Here is a 22,700-nt window from a genome sequence, read left to right as displayed (position 1 = left end):
CAAGGCTCCAAGGACACATAGTAGCAGAACACTTAAATATGTCCCTGTGTCTTAACAATATATTAAAAATTAGTCTTCTGACTTTGAATCAGAAACAGTATATATATAGTAGTCTTATATCAGATTGAAACTATCAGTAAGACACATTTCAGCAACAACTATTTTAATTTGAGAAATTATTTTCAAATATATAGCATATTTCTTCTTCGCATTACATGAACTTTCTGGAAATTTTTCCTAAGTAGAAAAAAGTTATTTTAAAATTCTTCATCAATGAATTAGTGCTACTTGTAAATTTAATGTATTTTATATATTCTACAGATTTGCAAGAATGTATTTCTTACCAGTGGGGATAATGATAAAATTGCTATAATGACAGGAATTATTATGACAGTGCAGAGATCTGAACACAACCAGAATGAATATATGACAATCACAACAAATCTTTCTATTTCTATGCCATTGGTAGTATAACATGAATGAAACCGAATCAAATTTTTATGTGCACAATTTATACATTATATTGAGCAATATATTTAATAAAGCAAAAGAAATTTATTTGGAAGTAATTATTCTATGGCCTGAGAAATATCAGAAAGAGAGCGGGCAAAACGGTAAATGTTAATCCCATGCCAGGAACATGTTTTATCAGGTTTCCTTTTAGCTCTTAAACAAGATGTAGTAAAAACAACAACATTCTGTCAGACTATATGTTCATTCCTTGCTTCCTGGATTAAATATGCTTATTCTATGCCACATTTTTATAGCTTTCAATTCCTGTACTTTAAATCTATTAAACAATGTCAAGTTGAATTTTCTTCAAAAACTGCTGCAGGTTAAGAAAAAAAAAATAGGACAGTAGAATATTTGAGGGCTAACATTTATGTCAGCTAATTAATATGGATCATTTGTGGTCTGCAAGGATTTTTAAAGTGCATGCATGTTTGAGTTAAATATAGACTAAGGATCTGATTTTGTTCCTTCTCAAATTGATAACAAAGCTCTTACTGATTTCAATACAAGTATGGTCTACCAGTTTTGTAGGCCTGACAGATAAAATAAGCTTTGTGCTCTTGCATAATGTTAGTTGTCCCAAATTGAGCATAGTCCAAAATACAGATGCACAACATAAGAAATAACTTATAGTTGCAACATTATATTTATTGTTCTCTATTCTCTTTACTTAGTAAGGAAATGAGATTTTGAAAAAATAAACATTGGGAAAAAACAGTAAATTTGTTTGGTTAGCAAGTTCTATTTAAATAAGTTGGTAAGAAATCTGCCCATGTTCAAAACCAGACACCCTCTAATCTAGAGGATACAACAGCATTTCCTTGTTTTAAAACATTAATATTTCATTATTTATTCTCAAAAGAGTGCCTGTTAGCACACAGAATTTGGTTATTTGAACATAGTTCTAGATCACAACAAAAACAGGCTACCAAATGGACAGCTGTTCAAAGACTTTTATGCAAAAGATTCATTCTCCCTGTGTTTGACCCTGAGGTGGCTGGATTTCTCAGCAACTTCTCTTTCATGGAATCACAGAATAACTCAGATGGGAGCGAGATTGTCTAATCCAACCTCTTATTCAAAGTCAGGTCAGCTGTGAGATCAGAACAAGTAGTCCAGGGCTTTATCCTGTTTGGACTTCAAAACGTTCAAGAACAGAGCCTTTCTATATAAGAAGCATGCCTGGTAACCAGAAAAAGAACAAATGTGTCTTAATCATAGAATCATACAATCGTTTAGGTTGGAAAAGACCTTGAAGATTATCACGTCCAACCATTAACCTAACACTGCCAAGCCCACCACTAAACCATGTCCCTAAACACCACATCTACATGTCTTTTAAATACCTCCAGGGATGGTGACAACCACTTCCCTGGGCGGCCTGTTCCAATGCTTGATAACCCTTTCAGTGAAGAAATTTTTCCTAATATCCAACCTACACCTCCCCTGGCGCAACTTGAGGCCATTTCCTTTTGTCCTATTGACTTTTACTTGGGAGAAGAGACCAACACCCACCTCGCTACAGCCTCCTTTCAGGTACTTGTAGAGAGCAATAAGGTCTCCCCTCAGCCTCCTCTTCTCCAGACTAAACAACCCCAGTTCCCTCAGCCGCTCCTCGTAAGACTTGTGCTCTGGACCCTTCACCAGCTTTGTTGCTCTTCTTTGGACACACTCCAGCACCTCAATGTCTTGTAGTGAGGGGCCCAAAACTGAACACAGTATTCAAGGTGCAGCCTCAGCAGTGCCGAGTACAGGGGGACAATCACTTCCCTAGTCCTGCTGGCCACACTATTTCTGATACAAGCCAGGATGCTATTGGCCTTCTTGGCCATCTGTCCTTGAAAGGCACTTCTAAAATGTCTTCTTCCAATGAAACCTTATGTAGAAGTAAACAAAAATTACCTTATGCTTAGTATTAACTCCTGGTTTCTGTCATCATAAGTCTTACCTGTTTGTAGTGTTTCAGCATCAAAGACATCTTCCTTGAAGAAAGCTCTAAAAGACAAAGGACTTGCACTGCAGTCTTCTGAAAGTTTCTCAACAGCTTGTCTAAACATAGCAACTAGGTCATGAAGAGGTCCATCTAAATCAAGCTGAGAAGTGGATGGTGAAATCAAGCTCAGACGTATAGAGATCGATGCACAAGATGCAGAACTAGACTCCACAGATTCACACTCAATTTGGAAGCCCTCTGACAACATCTTCATTGCAAAATGTTTTCTTTGAAGTAGATCATCAACTACTGCAACAACATGCCATTCAATGGCAGCATCTCTGGGTAGGTGAGATATTACAACCACAGCAAGCAACCCATACACTGCAGGTGCATCATGATACATCTCTGAATCTTCAACCTAAAAGATAAACAAAATATTGTGCATATTACAGAGCTGGTAGAAATTAATGTTGCTCATATTCGGCTGATATATTCAAAAAAGTATGTGCAGTACAGTTATTTCATGGAGACTGTTTTTCCCCTAAACTTTCCTTCTTATTGAAAAGTCATCTTGAACAATTACATATTTGTCTGGCAGTTAATATGTGCTCATTTTTGCAATCGCAACCTACTACTATGCCTGCACCATTTAAAAAAATGCTGATCATAATGTATTTTGCACTCATTCTGCAATCAAATAAAAGTCTTTTTGCATACAGTAACTTTTGTCTGTATCAATGGTCTTTGAAGAATAGAAATGGTAGGAACTACTGAAACTACAGAAATGAGTTAGTAAAGCACATAAGATTTATTTTACAAGTTGGACTACTAAAAATACAGTTCAGATACAGCAAAGATACAGTTCAGATAGTTCTGAAGAGCAGAATTATCTTGAACAAACCCTCTTAGAAGATAAAACATGTTTTCTTAATAGCAGAGCTCATTTAGAAAGTATATTTAAATTGTTTTCACATCAACCAGGACATCTAAGTAGCTAACTTGGTAAGCTAACTCTGAGTAACTGAGTTCCTTTTCTTCTGATGGTACTAAAGAAGTGGGACAGGCTTTCTGCTTACTTCTTTGTAAAAATTTTCGTGTAAGTTGCACTGTAGCATGTTAACAGGTATCGGAAGTGAATATAATGTTTCAAAATACTGAAACGCTCTTCCATGAGACAGAGGAAGAAATTGTGAATTTGTAGCCATTTCAACCCAAATTAATTGTACCTATGTGCATTAAATAGCATTACCTTTGAATCTTAACAAACCTGAGTTCATAAAATAATTATCTTGTCCCTGTATTGTTGCTATGCTCAATCCTTTTTCATCTGAATACAAGCAAAAACAACCTTAGAGATTTAAACTAGGAACAATACATTGTGGTGGGTTGACTCCATCCAGCAGCTAAGCACCACACAGCTGCTTGCTTACTCCTCCCCTCCCCAATGGCACAGGTGAGCAAACTTGTGGATCAAGATGAAGATGGTTTAATAAGAGAAGAAAAAAGGAAGAAGAAAGCAGAAAAACAAAACAAGCAATGCAAAGGCTATTACTCAACACCTCCCCACCAGCAGACTGATACCCAGCTAGACTGTGAGCAATGGCTATCCTCCCAAAGACGCCTCCCCTTAGTTTTTATGGCTGAATGTGATGTTATATGGAATGAAATACCCCTTTGGTCAGTTGGGGTCAGCTGTCCCAGCCGTGTCCCCTCCCAACTTCTTGTGCACCCCCAGCCTACTCGCTGGTGGGGTGGGGTGACAAACAGAGAAGGCCTTGACGCTGTGTAAGCACTGCTCAGCAATAGCTAAAAACCCTGGTGCGTTATCAACACTGTTTCCAGCACAAATCCAAACCATAGCACCATACAGGTTGCTATGAAGAAAGTTAACTCCATCCCAGCCAAAACCAGCACACACATTTAGGTCTGCTGTGACCTTATACTTAAATGCATATATTCATACTCCTATTATGTATACAACAAGGTCTATTGATGGAAAGCAATCCCATTTTATGATATACACACTCTCAAAAAGTATGAATTTACATTAACTTATCAGCTCTCCGAACACATTTTTTTTTTTAACAACTGTTCAAATAGTTGAACAGTTGAAATGTTTATTCTGGCCAGCAGATTATTTCTTTTCTTACGTTTTCCTCCATTTTTATGGAGACAATTTATTAAGCATTTTTAATATTAGTGACTTATACCATCTTCTTTGCGTACACAGATAATAACTTTTTTTATATACCAATTTGCTTACACTGCAGTGTATACTGGTAATATTGTCCATTGCCTGACCTCTGAAAGGAAAAATAATAACAAGGCAAACCTGTCATTTTGCCTGAAGTCGATAAGGCCATATAACTCACAGTACCTTCAATTCACAAGCTCAATTTTCATCCACTCGCTCTCAACTTTGAGAGGAAGAAATAATGACAGGTTACAGGTACTTTATTTCAAAATTCACTCACAAAGTTATTGACAAGCATTTTGCACAGAGTATCTTTGATGCTTGACCCTCGTGAGCTGTTTACATGAAAAATGCACTTACTTCTATATTAACGATAGCGGAGTCTAATTCTATACCAAACATGTAGCAATTGCTTTAGCATTTCTGGTTTTGATATGGGAACAAAAATAGGGATAATTTGTCTCAAATTGCAGTCACTTCAGTCATAATAAAATCTCACTGAGTACTGTTTGCTTTCAGTACTTTCATTAGGCTAGCCAGGCCTGTTATTAAGGTACCAACACATAAATGTTATATTAGCACTTAACAGGAGGAGCACAGTATTCTCCTCTAGGAGATGAATTCTAACCTTGTCAATATAATTCTGCTCTGAGTGCTGTAAAACAGTTTGAAAAGATGAAATACTGGAGCTTTGCACTGAGAAAAAAAAAAAGTCATGCTCATTCAGGCTTAAAGGCCACTTTGCTGGCCCAAGGTGCTGAGGAACTGTTTAGAAAAAAAAGTCTAAAGAAGCTCTCTCAGGTCACATCAAGCACTAAGACAAACTTTTCTACTTCCCTGTACTTGTCTTAGGTTGTTAAATCAATTACTCACTACTTCTGCTTGCCTTCAGCTGCCATTTAGAATATGAAGAACTACATGAAAATTAAGGCCAGGAGAAAGTACATTTCCAAATTTAACAAATGAGAATCATTCTGTGTGAAAGACTATTCATGGTGCACCTGTACAGTACCATAGCACTCATAACCTTTAACTGTAGAGTTTACACAAAGCACAAGTGATGGAGCTACTGGGGACTAATAATCTTTCATCAGCTGCTACAGAATCTTACAGAAATACTTCTAACAATGACCTCTCCTGACTTATTTTCAAGAAATTGCTGACATTTGTGTTGTACATGGATGCTGCATTTATGAGGTACCTTTCAGAAATTTACAACTGTCTTAAACAGCTGAATATCTTTATGATAGCCTGTCTAGTAAATGAGGATGAACATATAAGGTCTGCTAAGAAATTCTATTCATATGATGCTGGAACAATGTAAGTAAGTATCAAGACTGAAAATGAAGAGGAATTATTTTATGACTAAGTTGCTTTTTACAATTGATTCTGCACTCTCATCAATGAGATTCAGCACTTCTGGCAGACAGGTGTGGTACTATGAAGAAAAACATGTTTTTAGGGTTCTTGCCCAAGGATACAGTTGTAGACTGTTCTATAAAGGAGCACAGGTTTTGGCCTAGTCCTTCTTCTGCATCTTCACAGTCTTGGGAAAAAAAAACGAGATACAAGAGGATACAGTGTGGCTTGTAATTCTTGAAAAAGAAGTGTCAAATAATTCTTGGGAACCTCTAAAATTCTTATTGAGAGATAAGAAAACTGTTGGGGCAAACACTGTTGAAAGCAGTGATTCCTTAAAGTATGTATGACCTGAATTTTACAAATCTTTACAAATTTCATTAGGCTGTAGATGTAGCTGTCATTTAAAGGTATTTGCCCTTAAACACTTATTTTCTAGCTATCAGTATTCAAATGATTTTCAGTTCCTGGGAGGGGGTCTGCCTGTTGAAGATTCGGATTTCCACTTGTTAGCTTTTCCACAGGATTTAATCTTTTCTAAGAACAAATACTGCAGGGTAGCTTTGCACCAGGAGAAGTTCGAATGTCATAGGGGAAAATGAGCAGATCATAAAGGTTCAATGGCTGACTGCTGAGATAACATGGAGACGGATGCTACTTCTGTGCTATACTTTCACATGATCTGATTTAAAGAGGGCTGGAGAAAGAAGCCAGGAAACATCTTTTTGCTGTGCAGGAGACAGCCTCTGAAAATAAATGACTCTGTAACAATGCCTTCTTTCAGGAATGGATGCAAACTGGATCGTCGCAGAGACCACACTATGAAATGGTAGATCCCAAAACTGTGGACAAAGATTTGATATAAAAAGTGATTTAGCTCTAACTGAATCTCACATTAGACTGTCCTCAAAACAGAATTCACAATATCCTCCCTCTCCCAACAGGATTAGCTGCTACTCAATTTATCAAAGGTGGGAAAGATGGAGTTCCAGAGAGTTTGGAAAAGGAAGCCAAAAAGCAGGTTTTTCTAAATACATGCATTGTATCGATATCATTCCCTATGCAGAGAAGGACTATGAACACTCTCATTTTTTAACACCTTGCTTTGAAAAAACCCACAACTCAACAAAGGACTTTTCCCACTGCGAAGAAGATACTGATATTCTGGTGATACAATACACATTTCAATAACTCAGGGGAAAAACAGAAGGTACGGAGTAGATTTTAGGAGGACTGAGAATGCGACTCTGTTATTTACCTGACGTTTTATAATACCAAAGTAGGTTGATGCCATATTACTGTAAACACTGAGAAGACTACCATGCTAAGCTAAGTAACATCTTGGAAAGTCTTCATGGACTGGTTAATAAAGAATCACAGCAGTTGACAGCAGTCAAGAAAGCAAGTAAAATATTATGAATTCTTAGGAAAGGAATAGCGCACAAAGTGGATAACATCATGACACTGTAGAAATTCACAGTTCACCCACACCTTGAGTAAGATATACAACTCTGGATCTCTCAACTGAAAAAGGACATATTAGACCCAGAATGTGTTCAGAGGAGGACAACAAGGATGATCAAAAGCTCTGGAGGGTCTGACTGGAAAGGTTCTCCAGCCTTCTTAAGGAGAATATGACAGAGGTTTACAAAATCATACATGACATAAGAATGGTGGATAGGGATAAGAATTGATTTTGCATGCTTGTCTTTCTGTACAAGAACTATGGATCATCAAATGACATTAGTAAGAGCATGGTTTCAAAAAGAATGATGGTGTGTGACACCTGCAATTCCTTGATGGAGAATGCTGTGGTTGCAAGAACTTTACAGGGATTCAAGGGGAGCCTGAACAAGTACTCAGTGGGGATTATAAAAGAGACATATTAAAATTCTTAGTTAATTCTTAATTTATACAATAGTTAATAATTTATATAAAAATTAATGATTTATATAACTATTAAAATTAAATTAATTTAAATATGAATTAAAATAGTTTGAGGTTGGAAGAATATTAGGGTGGATACACGCTTTTCCCGGTTTTACTATTCACATCTGCTTAGGGCTACTGTTTGGAGTCAGAATATTAAGCAGAGCCTACACCATTGTGGCGGGTTGACCCTGGCTGGATGCCAGGTGCCCACCAAAGCCGCTCCATCACTCCCCCTCCTCAATTGGACAGGGGAGAAAAAAAATAAAACGAAAGGCTCGTGGGTCGAGATAAGGACAGGGAGATCACTCACTAATTACCTTCACGGGCAAAACAGACTCAACTTGGGGAAAAATTAGTTCAATTTATTACTAGTCAAATCAAAGCAGGATAATGAGAAATAAAACCAAATCTTAAAACACCTTCCCCCCACCCCTCCCTTCTTCCCAGGCTTAACTTTACTCCTTATTTTCTCTACCTCCTCCCCCCGGGGAGGGAGGGTTTGGGTCAGGGGGACGGGGAATGGGGGTTTGGGTCAGTTCATCACACGTTGTTTCTGCTGCTCCTTCCTCCTCAGGGGGAGGACTCCTCACACTCTTCCCCTGCTCCAGCGTGGGGTCCCTCTCATGGGGGTCCTGACAGCAGGACTTGTGACCCCGTGGGGGACCCACGCTGGAGCAGCCTGGCCCTGAAGGACTGCACCCCGTGGCAGAGACCCACGCTGGAGCAGTTCGTGAAGAACTGCAGCCCGTGGGAAGGACTCACGTTGGAGAAGTTCGTGGAGGACTGTCTCCCATGGGAGGGACCCCACGCTGGAGCAGGGAAAGAGTGTGAGGAGTCCTCCCCCTGAGGAGGAAGGAGCGGCAGAAACAGCGTGTGATGAACTGACCGCAAGCCCCATTCTTCATCCCCCTGTGCTGCTGGGAGGGGGAGGAGGTAGAGAATTTGGGAGTAAAGTTAAGCCCGGGAAGAAGGAAGCGGTGAGGGGAAGGTGTTTTTAAGATTTGGTTTTATTTCTCATTATCCTACTCTGATTTGACTGGTAATAAATTAATTTTTTTTCCCAAGTTGAGTCTGTTTTGCCCGTGACTGTAACTGCTGAGTGATCTCCCTGTCCTTATCTTGACTCATGAGCCTTTCGTTATATTTTCTCTCCCCTGTCCAGCTGAGGAGGGGGAGTGACAGAGCGGCTTTGGTGGGCACCTGGCATCCAGCCAGGGTCAACCCACCACAAGCCCTATTACACTGGAGGCACCCAGACAGTCCGCTGTGGTTTAATCCCTCTAACGAGGTTCTGCATCGGATGCTTAACTCAAATCTGCAAAAGTATAAAGATGATTGGCTGGAAATAGAAGGGGTCAAAGGGCTTGGCTGAAAACTTATTGAAGGCCACAATATTACAGTTATCAAATGACATCCAGTTCAGTAAGGTATCTAATAACAAGAAATGAGAATGGGAACTCTTCCTATACTTTATATTCATGAATAGGCTGAAGCTGAAAAGGTAGCTTGGTAGAAACATTCCTTAGCTAATGCTTTTATGAACATGTTTAATGCAGAAATACAAGCCCTTTCATATCACAAGAAGGAAGGTTAACAACAGAGGTTGTCAATTGGTTTTTAAACTTGTAATTAACTTGTATCTCTACATTAAAGTAAAATGGTTATCTGAACTGCTGTGTGCATAATGCTTTCCTGAGCTTTGCTCAGATACAAGAAGTTATCACATTGGTTCATAGTATTACCAAGTCCTTGCATTTTGTACGCCTTAGTTCTTAGTAAAGATTCACTCGATTTTCATTGTGCATATTCAGGAGAGCTACAGAATACTCTCACACTAATAAATGCCTAATGCATTCACAATACTGCTACAAAACAAACCAGAACCCAATGCAATGAGCATAGTTAAATGAAAAACGCTGGGCTGTAAGGGTTGTAAACTAATTTACACAGAGCGTTGTTTTCAAAGTGCTAACCTTAAAAAAGAATTTCTCTAACTAATAGTGTATTTTTTCATTAAAAAAATAAATATCAAAGGCAGACCTATTAAAATTCCAATGAAAACACAGGAATAACGAGTATAGGACAAACCTATACTCAATATATTTTATAAGTATTTAACTATTTTACTTAATTGAAAAAGGTACACATTTCAGCTATTAACATTTATTATATAAATCTGTTTATTTTGACTAGCCTCCATTTGTTCCAAATGAGAAATATTCTTTTTTTGTGTAAGGACTAAGGTCTACCTACCTCAAAGCTGAATATGGAATCAGGCTGTAAGAGACAGAGATGAATGCGTAATTGCTATCTCTACAAAGAATTGACTTGGAGAACAAAAAGAAAGATACTGTGATGTTACTTTTAGAAGCTGAGTTTATGAAAACCTTCTATGGTATGCATTATTACACCATTATAGCAGCAAGATTAATGTGCCTTTAAATAATACATTTAAAATTTCTTTTACACTGCCTGCATTAAACAGAGTGCATCAAACTCCTGAGATCCAGTTTAAGCTTTGCTAGAGTCTCTCACAACAATAGGTTTATGACTTTAAAAAGTAAAGATTCCACTAGGAAAACTGCATAAGAATAAAAATGTCAGTTCCTGAAGAAAGTAGGATAGAAGCAATCCTTTTCAACATCCTAGTTTGTCTAATAAATAGGCCACATGCATTCCTGGTATAACACACCTGAATTCAAAGAATGAATACCACAGTGTTTAATAACAATAAAATTGTTAAGAATATTCTTTTTGCAAAACTTACAAAAATAAGAAAGTCTGACATTTAGTATTCCTTCCTGAAATAAAACAGATTATTTGCTGCATGCCAAAAATACATTAACACAAGACTGGCAGACTAAAAATGAGGTCTTATAAACCTGAATATTTATCATGGAATAAATACTGTTAATATAAAAAGAAACAAGTTCTTCAGAAATTTTAGTCCTCTCTACTCCACAACGTGTTGGACAAAGCTGATGGTAGTTCAGTTACCACTGTGTCATGTAGAAACTGTTTTGTACAATCTCAACTGGAAAACTGAGCCTGTACTTACTTGGTGTTACTGAACCAGGGAAAATCTAGAGAAAACAAGGTGGTTCTTTATTTTTTGTGTCAGCATCTGATAGCACATTTTGCAGAATAATTTCTTTTTTGTGCAGTCTTTATCTATCTTTAAAAAACAGAAACATGAAAAAGGGGAAGTAGATACAGGGGAACAAATATGGGTACAGAAATTTAGAGGCAGTACTATTTCTGAGGGTACTTTTAATCAATTTTTGTAATTCGAATGGATCTCAAATTAATGTAATCTCTTAATATAATAATTCCATATGCTGGCATTTGGGAAAAAAAGTCCAAATTACGTTTTCTTCATAATAATTGTGAAAAATTCTGCATGCAGATATGGTAGTGATGCAAAATTAATTATTAGATATGAAATGGTCAGCAATTAACATGCCAAGCACAACAGCTTAACTTTTCCCAGAGAGGCATTTTGTAGGTGAATAAAATGAGCATACCTCAAGTTACATTAGCCAGAGTATAGGAAATCTGAAATCTATACAGTATATTGCTGGCTATTATTAGGATTTGTCAAGGTGATGGGCTAAAATTTTATGGTAGTCAACCAAGTATGTCAGAAGAAACTACCACAAAAATTAACTAACATCACTCTTAGGGCCCAAATCCCACAATAAATCTAGCGTAAATTTGATTTTATACGTTGAGACAGCTTTTTGGTGCATAAAGGATAGTTTAAGTCTTTGCAGAATCAAAACTTCCATGACGAATGGTCTCTGAATAGTACTACTGTAAGTATATGTAAGCATTATATAAAAAAAGATAAGCAAATATAGAAACTCATGAAAATAGAAAGAGTTCATAAGAAATCAGATTAATAAATATATATGATCTATAGCTTATATCACTCAAACAGAATAATTTACCAGCTTGCTATTCTTTCTTTTACCATGATGGTCAACAGAGGCCAAGAAGTGGTATAAATTTTCGTCGCATCTGTGTAATAGACAAAAGGTCTCAGCTGAAATTAAAGACGTAACCTTACAAGCTCCCTTTTGATTATATTTAGTACATAAGGACACCATTTGCTTGTTAATTTTGTTTCTCTTTTCTATTGTTGGATCTCTGTGTTTTCATCCTTTCATTTTGGAAACTGAGAAGCTCGGTGACATGATCAGGATAAGAGCAATCAGTATCACATTTCCATGAAGACATAGTCAGCTTTGAACTAGTCTACAACAAACAAACACTTGAAAGCCTGAAGACTGTATACAAAGTCTGTAGTAACTAGGCTAACACCTCTGCTTTCTGGACTTACCAACCTGGAAGTTTTCTTGAAAAGCAAGCTCAAATAATTACTTGTTAGAATAAATTGAAAGAAAAATAGAAAATGCAAAGTGGTCTGCTGAAAGACAGACCCAGACTTCTGCATGCACAGTAATGGAGAAGTATCTCCTATTTAAGACTGAGGCTTCTATTTTTGCTTGATTTATCAGGTAAGTATCACAATCTTGTTCTATCCCATTATCTAAAAGCACAGCCCCACGGACTCAGAGTTTTCAACTACCCACTGAATTTTATACATTTCAATCTCTCTTCAAAGTACATTTCATAATTGTATGTGACAATTATGCCACCATCAGAGCAAAAGAAGGATTTAAAAATGTTGGATAATCAGTTATGGGAAGCATGTGATAATATCAAATGGAAAATATACAATACCATTTTCCCCACTTTTTTAGATGGTTATAAACCTCAGCTATAGCACTGATTATTCAGAGGAAAGCAAGTTCAAAGGATTGCAATGAATGTGTCTGGACTGAGAGTCTGAGAAACACAGGACTGCCAGCACGGCTGTGAAAGGGGCATAATGCCTGAAATTCAGAATTAGACAATAAATATTAGCTTTAAAAATGGATATGACTGCTTGAAGGAGAAGATTTTCCCTCTTACTGGGCCCTTAATTACTCCCACTGACACATAATTAGACAGATTAAATCTAACTTTTGTTTATTCTCGTTGGTTTGGGGTTTTTTGGGGGTGGGGGTCGTGCTGGTTTCTTTTTTTGGTTGTTTTTTTTGTTTTGGGTTTGTTTTTTTTTTTCTGAAGGAACTGTTTATGGCTTCAACAGAACACTTCAGTATGCAAGTGCTCTGATACAATATGAATACCTGTATTTTTTTCCCTAAGTCAAAGGGGTCAGGAAGGGATTTTCACTTCTGTTAAGTGCATACAAGCCTTTGGGTGGTTGGCTTATTGTGCAGAAGTAGTCATGCTACCATGTGTACTTACCAAGCTGATAAACACCCTTCCTACTGCATGGGAAGCTCAGCCTCTTGGTTCTCATCCTGTGGCACAAAGTATTTTAAACTCTTAAGGTCTGATGTATTTTAGTCTAACTATACTCACAGGGTTCAAAATAGGAATTTGGGGGTAAAATGTAATGGTCTGTGATATATAGGTCAGACTAAATGATCTAATGGTGCCTTCTGGCTGTACAAGCTACTCAAGCTATGAAATCTGTTTTACCTACTACTTACACTCAGTCTTTCTACCGGCGCTGCAGTGCCTGAACTGTGAAAACCCACACTGAGAAGGCAACCATCTTACTCATTATGGCCTTTAATGTCCCTTGCTGATAGTTTTAAATTTTTAAACAGCCCTACCTGTCATGCTCCCTTTTATGTGTTCTCATAGTTACAGATATAATTTTGGAAGCAAAATATCTAAACAGTAAGTATAATAAAAATGAAACAGGTTAAAGCTTATTAGCTGTAGGGAGCAGATGTAGCAAAATTCTGCCAGTTCCCCTACATTTCCTCCCCAGCAGGGACTTTCTGTCAAGCTGTGAGTTAGTTCTATACAATAATGCAAGCTGCTGTTACTGCAATCGCTCCTTCCTATACCTCACTATTGTACTAAAAATTCACTTTGATTTTTGATTTCTTCCTTCGTAATAATAATATTTAAAGGAGTTCCTGCAGAGCTAAATGTAAATTCAAGCACTGCATGCTAGATGCTCAGAAGGGCATGAAAATGTAAAATTGATAAGAAAATAATTACATATTGAAAAGCTGTTTTATTTGCTTTAAAAATATTAACTTTGTCTCAACAAACTAAAGGATCCTAGGCCAAGAGATAACCAGTTAATGACTGAAGTTAAGATTCCTTGAAATACCTCTCAAACATACATCATTCAATATATCAGTTACAATGTGGAAAAAAAGATAACTATTTAAGGAACAAAGTCATAAATTGATAGCAATATAAACTGAAAGCAAATGAAGTCTGCCACATGAAACATGATCACAGACTGTCACTCTGAGGGTTTTATTCTTCGTGTGTAGTGTCAAAAATAAGCACTTAGGAAGGAGAGTTGAACTGAATCAAGGATGTTCAAGATGGAAAGATTCCACCTGAAAATCATTTGAGAGCGTGTACCCAAATGGGACAGAAAACGAGAAAAGTTAATGGTCAAAATCTACTTTGTGGACGTTAAGGATAACTGATTTTATGATTTAAATTTAGTTTTCAGATACTGATTGCAAAGATGTTTTCTTTGAAAGTCTACTTTCCTTCTGAACTTTGACCTTGAGCTCTGGAACTAATTTTCAAACCAAATGTCAGCTTTTACCTCACATATTCTAACTATGATCACCTGTTCACCTGTACACGTACAGCACCATTAGCTACTGTTGTTAAACCTGTAATTAAATTTTGCAGTATGCAATGAAGAAAATTGTGATGCTGCTGGAGGCAGAAGAAAAACAATTTGAAAATTCTGGTGGCACTATTAAACTTCTATTAATTGCCAGGCTTCTCTATTAATTGCCTCATCGAGACAGCCACCTTTATTAGTAATATGATATATAGATGTGCAATCAAAAATTATTTTGAATGTGGCACTTCTTAGTAAACAAAGATTTTTAGTGGAAAATACAAACATTTACATTCCTTCATCTTACGTATATGAGTATTTTGGGGGCAAATGTTTGTCTTCAGCAGTGTAGTCAGTTACTTTCATTTTTTAATATGGTATGACTGCAAAGCAAGATCAGTTAAATGGAATGTAACAGGACTATTAGGACTTCACGTGCCCTTTATTTTAAGTCAAGCCATTCATATTGGTCAATAATGTCCTACATACAGTTTGGAACTTGGATTTTGCAGGACAGGTTTTCCCTCAGTTCAATGTTACAGGAGTCAAACTCAGGTGACGCAATTCAGGCAATTTCTTACAGTCCACTGTGGTGGGTTTCCCTGGCCGGCAGGTAAGATCCCCCCAGTCACTCGCTCACACCCCTCACAGCGGGATAGGGGAGAGACTTGGGAGGGCAAAAGCGAGAAAAAATCACAGGTGGAGATAAAGACAGTTTAATAACAGAAGGAAAGAGAAAAAAATAAAGGCAATCGCTCACCACCTCCCGCCAGCAGCCAGTCTTCAAGGAATGGCTACTTTAGAAAAAACTCACCCCCGCTCCAGTTTTTATTGTCAAGCATGAATTTATACGGTAAAGAATACCTCTTTGGTCCACTCAGGTCAGCTGTCTCAGCTGTGTCCCCTCCCAGCTTCTTGCCAAACCCCAGCCTGCTTGCTGGGTGTGGGCAAAGTTGGAAAAAGAGAAAGCCTTGATGCTGTGCAGGCACCGTTTAGCAACAGCCAACACTGGTCGGCTATCAACACAGTATTAGTCACAAATCCAAAACACAGCAGTATAGCGGCTGCTGTGAAGAAAATTAACTCTATCCCAGCCAGACCCACTACATCCACTCACGAGAGGAAGTTCACAATAACCTAAAAATTATAAGTCAAGTTTGAGTTAAATGCGTAACTGTTCTCAGCAGTCATTGGAATGAGACATATGGAAAGCGCACTTGTTCTCCTGAAAATGAAGATACATCTCCCAGATTACTACTGAAATATATAATGGGATCTTAACTGTTATGTTCCTGAAGGCAGGGAAGTCTATGTACAGAAGATTAGAATGGAAAGTTTTCAATAAACGGCCTTTAAGTGACATGTATTAATATATATTCTTGTTAAAAGTTGTTATACTAAGAAAAAAATACAAATATTATTCATGGATATGTATGTAGTGTACATTTATCTATATGCATATATATGTATATGAGGAGGGAGGGAAAGAGAAAAATCTGTATACTTATACATCTCCCCCATGTAATTCTGCAGAACATGCACAGAGAGACTATGAGACTATGCATTACTGAATAGATACCTACAACTCCACACAAACATTCATTTGACAAATTATGACAAATCTTTACCAAAATTACTGACTTAATTGGAAATTATTGACAATTAGTATTTTCCTCAGTTAACAGTTACATTTTCCTCTTTTAGACTCACTTGCTTCTTCGTTGAGATATATGCAGAAGTTAACTACTTTGTCAACTACAGGAGATGGCCAAGATGTTTCCACAAAGGTGCTTATAAGTGAGACACATAAAGATCTGCATAATATTAACACTGAATAATGTCCAAAATAAAATCAAAGTTAGATTTCAAGTGTTACCAGCTGTGTTCATTGTGTTACAACTAAAGGATTGATGAGAACTATACACATGTATCATATCAGCTGGAAGCATTTTTATTTTTCATCCATGAAGCTTAATAAATACAGAGAGGAAGCTGAAAGTGATTATTCACTGCTGAGCTGGCATGCATGTTACTGGGTATTGACCAGTTAGCACTGTTCATTTTTGCTATGCAAAAATTTAAAGGGGTTTCAAAATAATGCTAGCTCACTTTCACGCTGTCTTATGTACTTCTTTGAAAGTGGAGTACAGGAAAGGATAAATAATTTTTGGTTTACTTTGACTTTTATGAGTAAGGAAATTGAAGATCTATTATTAATTTTGAAGCGCGTGTGATATCCTTCAGAGAAGAGGAGGAGGAAGAGGAAATGAAATTGTTATTATGACCAGCACACAGAACCAGAGATGAGGATAATCAAGTACTGAAATTTAGTAGGATCCTTTGGATTGTACTATACACTAGTAAAGAAGTACTTCCATTGCAAGAAAGAAGATATTTTCCTGAGTTAATTTCTTTTTTTTTTTCCCTTTCAAGTTTTTGGTGGTAGAAGATCATAACTGTATCTGAGTAGAGAAAAGATTCTTGCACGGTTTCAAAACGAAGAGATGATATTTTGAGCTCTAATTTTGACTAGAGCTTGATGAGGGAGAAGGCCAGGTATGAATTTTCCTAGTTAATTGTGGAGTTTCTCTTCAGTGGTAATTTGCTGAATCTATTTGTGGTGTTGTTGACCCCAGCCAGCAGCTAAACACTCACACAGCCGCTCACTCGGCCCCCAAGCCCGGCAGGATGGGAGAGACAACAGGAAGAGCAAAAATAAGAGAACTCTTGGGTCGAGATAAAGACAGTTTAATAAGGGAAGAGAATAGAACTAGTGATGCAAAGGCAATCATTCACCACCTCCCACCAGCAGACTGATGCCCAGCAAGCCTCTGGGGAATAGCCACCTTGGAAGACGAAACTCCCCAGTTTTCATTGCTGAGCACGATGTTATATGGTATGGGATATCCCTTTGGCTGCCTCTTGCCCACCCCCAGTCTACTCACTGGGGGTGCTGAATGGGAAAAACAGAAAGCCTTGAAACTGTGCAACATTAGCCTGTTAGCAACACTGTTTTAGCCACAAATCCAAAACACAGCACCATAGGGGCTGCTATGAAGAAAGTTAACTCCATCCCAGCCAGACCCAGTACACTATTCAATAGCTGAGTTTTCTTCCTGCAACAGGAATACTTTTCCAGGTTCTGCATAACCATGATGAAGAGGATACTGCCCACAGATTTAAGGGGAGGACTTTCAGTATAGAAGTTTGACTAGTTCTGAGATCTCAGTTTTCTGATTTTTATTGAGCTCACACTGAAGAGACAAGTTAAAATATGCTCCCTGTGAAAGAACAAGATCTAGAATAGTTACTTAGTACTTAACATCAAACTACTTGTTGGAAGCACTGACTTGGAAGGAACATTTGCGGTGTCTCAAAGAGATTAACCTGCTACAGTTTTAGGAAGGACCAGTTGTTAATAAAACTCTCTATGTAGGTTGGGGTGGTAATCTGGCTCTTCTTTCAGTCCTGATCAGCAGAATTAACTCATCCAAAGGAGAACAAAAAAACAATCTGAAGCTGATGATTTTCCTGAAATTCCTTCCTTCATTGTGGGGATTTAAAGTGCCCTACACATAATTAGGACTACAGTTTAATAGGGAAGTTTCTTGAGTGAAAGTAGGACCTTGATCACTTTTCAACCAAAATGGCATTCTCCCCCCTATAAAGAGGCACTGACAACAGGTACTCGCCTCGGGGTTGAAATCCTGTTAATGGCTTTCACACTCATCACACATAAGACTTTTGACCAGAGGTTCTGGCCTAAGCAAACAGTGGATGCATATATGCCCTCTTGCTTAGCACAAAAGTGACAGGCTCAAAACAGAATTAATATTTTCAGCAAAGGAGATGAAGAATAACTCAAAAAAACTCTTATAAGGGAACTGCCGCAGGGGAAAATCAGTCAGCCTGGATGAACTAGGCTGTTTACCACTCTGAATAACTTGACATGCATTTCTTCACTGTGTCTAACTGAAAAACAACGTTCAAATGCATGTATATATTACCTGTAAATGGCAAATAAGCTAGTGTAAATCAGTTCATGGAAATCACAGAGTTATGCTGACTTATACCAGCTGAGGATTTGATTGTATCTATATCTATCTACACAAACATTCACACAAGAAATGCTCTCCTTTCTTATTTTCTATTGTTCATATTTTATGTTTACATTCTACAAGTTAAATTCATGTATACTGTTCAGAACATTACACAATCATATGATTTTTTAGGTATACATATATATTCAATTTCTAATAATGGCTTTAGTTAAAATCATGTAGACTGCTTCATTGTTCTTTTTGTTGACTATATTCCTTTTTAAAATTCATTAAGGCTCCACTGATGTTACAAATAGAATATCATAATCTTCCTTTAAAACAACGTGAAAGTGGCAACGCTGTCCCCTCCCATCATGGCCCAGTGTCAAAAGGCAGACTATTTTCAAGGACCTCTGGAGTTCCACTATCTGCATTTGACCTGTGTTAAATATTCTCATTACAGTTGCTTCAAATGAATACAAAAGCTTTGTTTAATCTGAACACAGGGGAAACGAAATACACTAGGCACAGGATGAAAGATCCACTACCACTGTGCTATTTGAATGCACTGCGTGTTCTTAACATGGGCCATAAAAGAAGCCTGGTTTAATATATCAAACTGTGGAACATTCAAAATACCATCTAGTAGCAAAATAAATGTTATAAACCTGATGAGACAAAAAAGGGAAACAGAAACATGTATTTCCTTCCTACTGAATTTTTGATAGGCATAGCTGGCAATGTTTTTCAAAAATATTTAGTTTTCTTCTGGTAATATTACCAATTTTATTAATTAACCTACACAAGATTTTACTGCAATGTAAATGTAGCAGGATTCTAATCTATCATTTATACCTTTATAATATTAATTTACTTCTACTCCTCACATATTAACTATTCTGTTCAAGAAACCGGTAAAAGAAGAAGACCAATTAAATTAGTATTACCTATACTATTATCTATAGGACACAGAATTTACAATACTACTTGGAAATCTAACAATTGTATTCAACATAGATATTAACCAATACATATAATAAAATATACAAAAAAACATGTACCTGAATATTATGGACTTATAAACATCTGTTCAGGATGGTGAAAAAGTACATATCCTCTCACAGAAATCTGGGTTTTTTTTAATATTCCTTTTAAGTTTTATGGTAATTTTCTCCGTAGGTAAAGAGGATCTTAAACCTCTGTCCAATCCTTTGCAGTAAGAAAAACCTTCGACTTCCACTATTTGAGCATAAGCTACTTCTGTTCTACTTAGGATAAAGTGTCAGAGAATGCATGAATTTTATTTAAATTCATGACAGCCTGTATACTTCAAATACTACAGGCATGTCTGAACAATGCAACAGACTGCTGTGTTACAGATGCATGATGCCATTCTAAATGACTGCCATGAAAACATAATAATGACTCCAGAAAACCCCTGCATGTAGCTAGACAGCTTCTGGTTCAGGATTTAACTTGTTTATAACTTGGGACCTGTGCATTACTTGGTAGGCAAAGTGGAAAGACACAGAGTAGTACCAATAGTATTTACAGGAGTGTCAAAGGAGGTACGGTGTGGGGGCTCCCTAGAACAGGCCCAGTGCCCCTAGATGACTGCTCTTAGATAATTTTTAAAAATCCTAGTTCAGGCTCATTTACATCTTTTGACATCTAAATAGTTTGTAAATCTGGCCCAAAAGGTTTAAATTTAGATACTTAAAGTTGGCATCAAGTTACTCGAGTGCTAAAATAAGCAAGGAACCCATTCACAATATATATCAGATAAAACATTGCGAATCTTTTTTCCATCACTTCTGCATCACATGCTATTAAGACACACATTGTTAACAACCTGACTGGCATTCCTGACAGAATGAAAGTCAACTGTAGCACTCTCTGCTGGATTTGAAACAATCGTGGGATCACAACCACTCATCCTGAATGCGTACCATAAAAAAAGAAAGCTTCTGTCAGAAGAAGGTGGGCTGGAGAACTTTTAAAGTTTGTAGTACATTTGCTCAGGAATTTATTGGAGGGAGAGGACCAGACAACTAACGTCCAAATGCAAGCTGTGTTATAAAAGCCAAAAGACACATACTTTTTCATGTCACAGGAAGTATTTCACCAGGTAGATTTTTCATTACTGAGGATGCAAAAATACAGTGGCAGCTGCCTAATAAAATAACTCAGAGTGGAATTCATCTATATCATCATCATCGAAAAAAAATGTATAAAATGAATTGCTGAAGCAAAAGATATAAGCTAATGGCCTTATTAATACATCTTGCAATTACATTAAATATTATCTTTCTATGCAACTGTGTCTTCTAGTCTTAACAAAATATATTGTTTTCACTGTTTCAAAATCTCCCTTCACCAATAATTTGGGTTCACTTACAAATACAGGCAATCGTAAACTTTGCGTTGGTAACAAAACATTGTGTACTAAATGTACTAAAGTATTTCCCTATACATTTTTCTTTTTATAACAAAGAAATCAGAGATAACATTTCAGATAGTTCTGGAAAATCTGCCTCCGAGTTTTGTATATGCCATCAAATCAAAGTAAGAACTGAAACTCATTTTTATCATTCAGTCATGTTTATCAAGAACTGTATTTCAAAAGCAGCAAATGGCCTCCAAGTTTTTTCTTTGAGTAAGTTAACATGCTCTTAACTCACAGAAAAAAAAGAATTAATAGTACTTTGCCATGGAATATACAATTGAATAGCAACAGCCCAAACCAGTATCTGTTACACAGTTTGTCAAAATTGATATATTTTACTGGCCTAGCTATACCAAATCTTGCCGAGGATTAGCAAGATGTAAAAAGAATAAAACACAGCAGTTAAAAAAGCTGGAATGCCTGAAATCTGGAGACAGTACAGCATGTTTCTTCTTTGTATTGGTGAGGATAACAAAAGAAAGCAAAAAGCAGGCATTTAAAGGTAGAAAAAAAAAATATAATCATGATCTTGCCCATCTCAGTCTAGTGGAGTCTGTTGTAGAGACAGAAGTACAATCCACCACTTGAAATACTCTAACAAAGTACTACAGGGATGGTTCTGCATGGAAAGTCCATGGGGAGGGGAAAAAGAAGGTAGGGGGTGGACTCAGCTCCCAACTAATTATAGTGGGAGTACTGTCTAAACAGTACAACTCAACCCCTACTGAATAAAGTGCGTACACAAAGTAAATTAATAAAATTTTGCAGGCACAGTCACTGTTATATCATTATACAATAATTATTTGGAATATTTCCATCTATCAATAATGCCATCTGTCCCACCCAATACAAATGGACTACAACCCATCTGGCTTATTTTTTTCTATTGATTACTCTGCTGAATGAGTTAGCAAAACCGCTTATAAAATCATCATATTACATGACACTGTCATTAAAAGATGTGAAGTAAAGAAAAACACAAGATGAGACTTAATTGGAAAACTGTCAGTTCTTCTTCCAGAAAGTTTTAGCAATGCTATAAGCTTTTTTTTTTGGGCTACTTTAAAAAAAAAAAAATTAAAAAAAAGCTCTAAATGCTAACTACTGGATTAGGCAGAAACTGTTCTATCACACAATTGTTACTATTTCTGACTAGGTATGTTAAAGAAGCTCCCTAAATGTATCTCCTCAAGAGTGTCAAAATGTCCCAAAGTGTGCTTGGGAATCACAAAGAAACTGTGGAAGGAGTGTAACTTCAAAATAGGGTGGGGGGAAGCTGCCAATGGCTGGCACTTGTATTTGTTAATTCCACTTATTTTTCCTAGGTTTTGGCTTTGATTATTTGTTTGCATAATTGTCTTTATGCTATTTTTGCACTCTCTGTTTTTTCTTTTGATTTTAACTACTGCTTCCCTCAAATAGATTTTAATTTCTACAACTGCAGCCTGTTTTTTCTTTTGATTTTAACCATTGCTTCCCTTAACTATATTTTAATTTCTCCAGCAATCACTACTTAACAACAATGCAGCCTTATCCATCTACAGAACTTAAATGCTTACCTCAGCTCCCTCACTCTAGATCTCAGTTCCTACAATACC

General features: G+C 36.9%; 1 protein-coding gene across 3 annotated transcripts in view; it reads right to left on the bottom strand.

The window, feature by feature from the left end:
- Window positions 1–22,700, bottom strand: part of DPH6 (diphthamine biosynthesis 6) — a 217,084-nt gene that overhangs the window by 39,595 nt on the left and 154,789 nt on the right. For all 3 annotated transcript variants that reach the window (XM_050898234.1, XM_050898233.1, XM_050898235.1), the window contains one exon: window positions 2,462–2,867. In XM_050898234.1, the coding sequence (XP_050754191.1) occupies window positions 2,462–2,867 (406 nt within the window). The remainder of the gene's footprint in view (window positions 1–2,461; window positions 2,868–22,700) is intronic.

The sequence above is a fragment of the Gymnogyps californianus genome, chromosome 5, assembly GCF_018139145.2.
Source record: "Gymnogyps californianus isolate 813 chromosome 5, ASM1813914v2, whole genome shotgun sequence".
NCBI classification, from domain to species: domain Eukaryota; kingdom Metazoa; phylum Chordata; class Aves; order Accipitriformes; family Cathartidae; genus Gymnogyps; species Gymnogyps californianus.
Note: the sequence above shows the minus strand (reverse complement) of the source record. Positions and strands in the feature narration are given on the sequence as shown.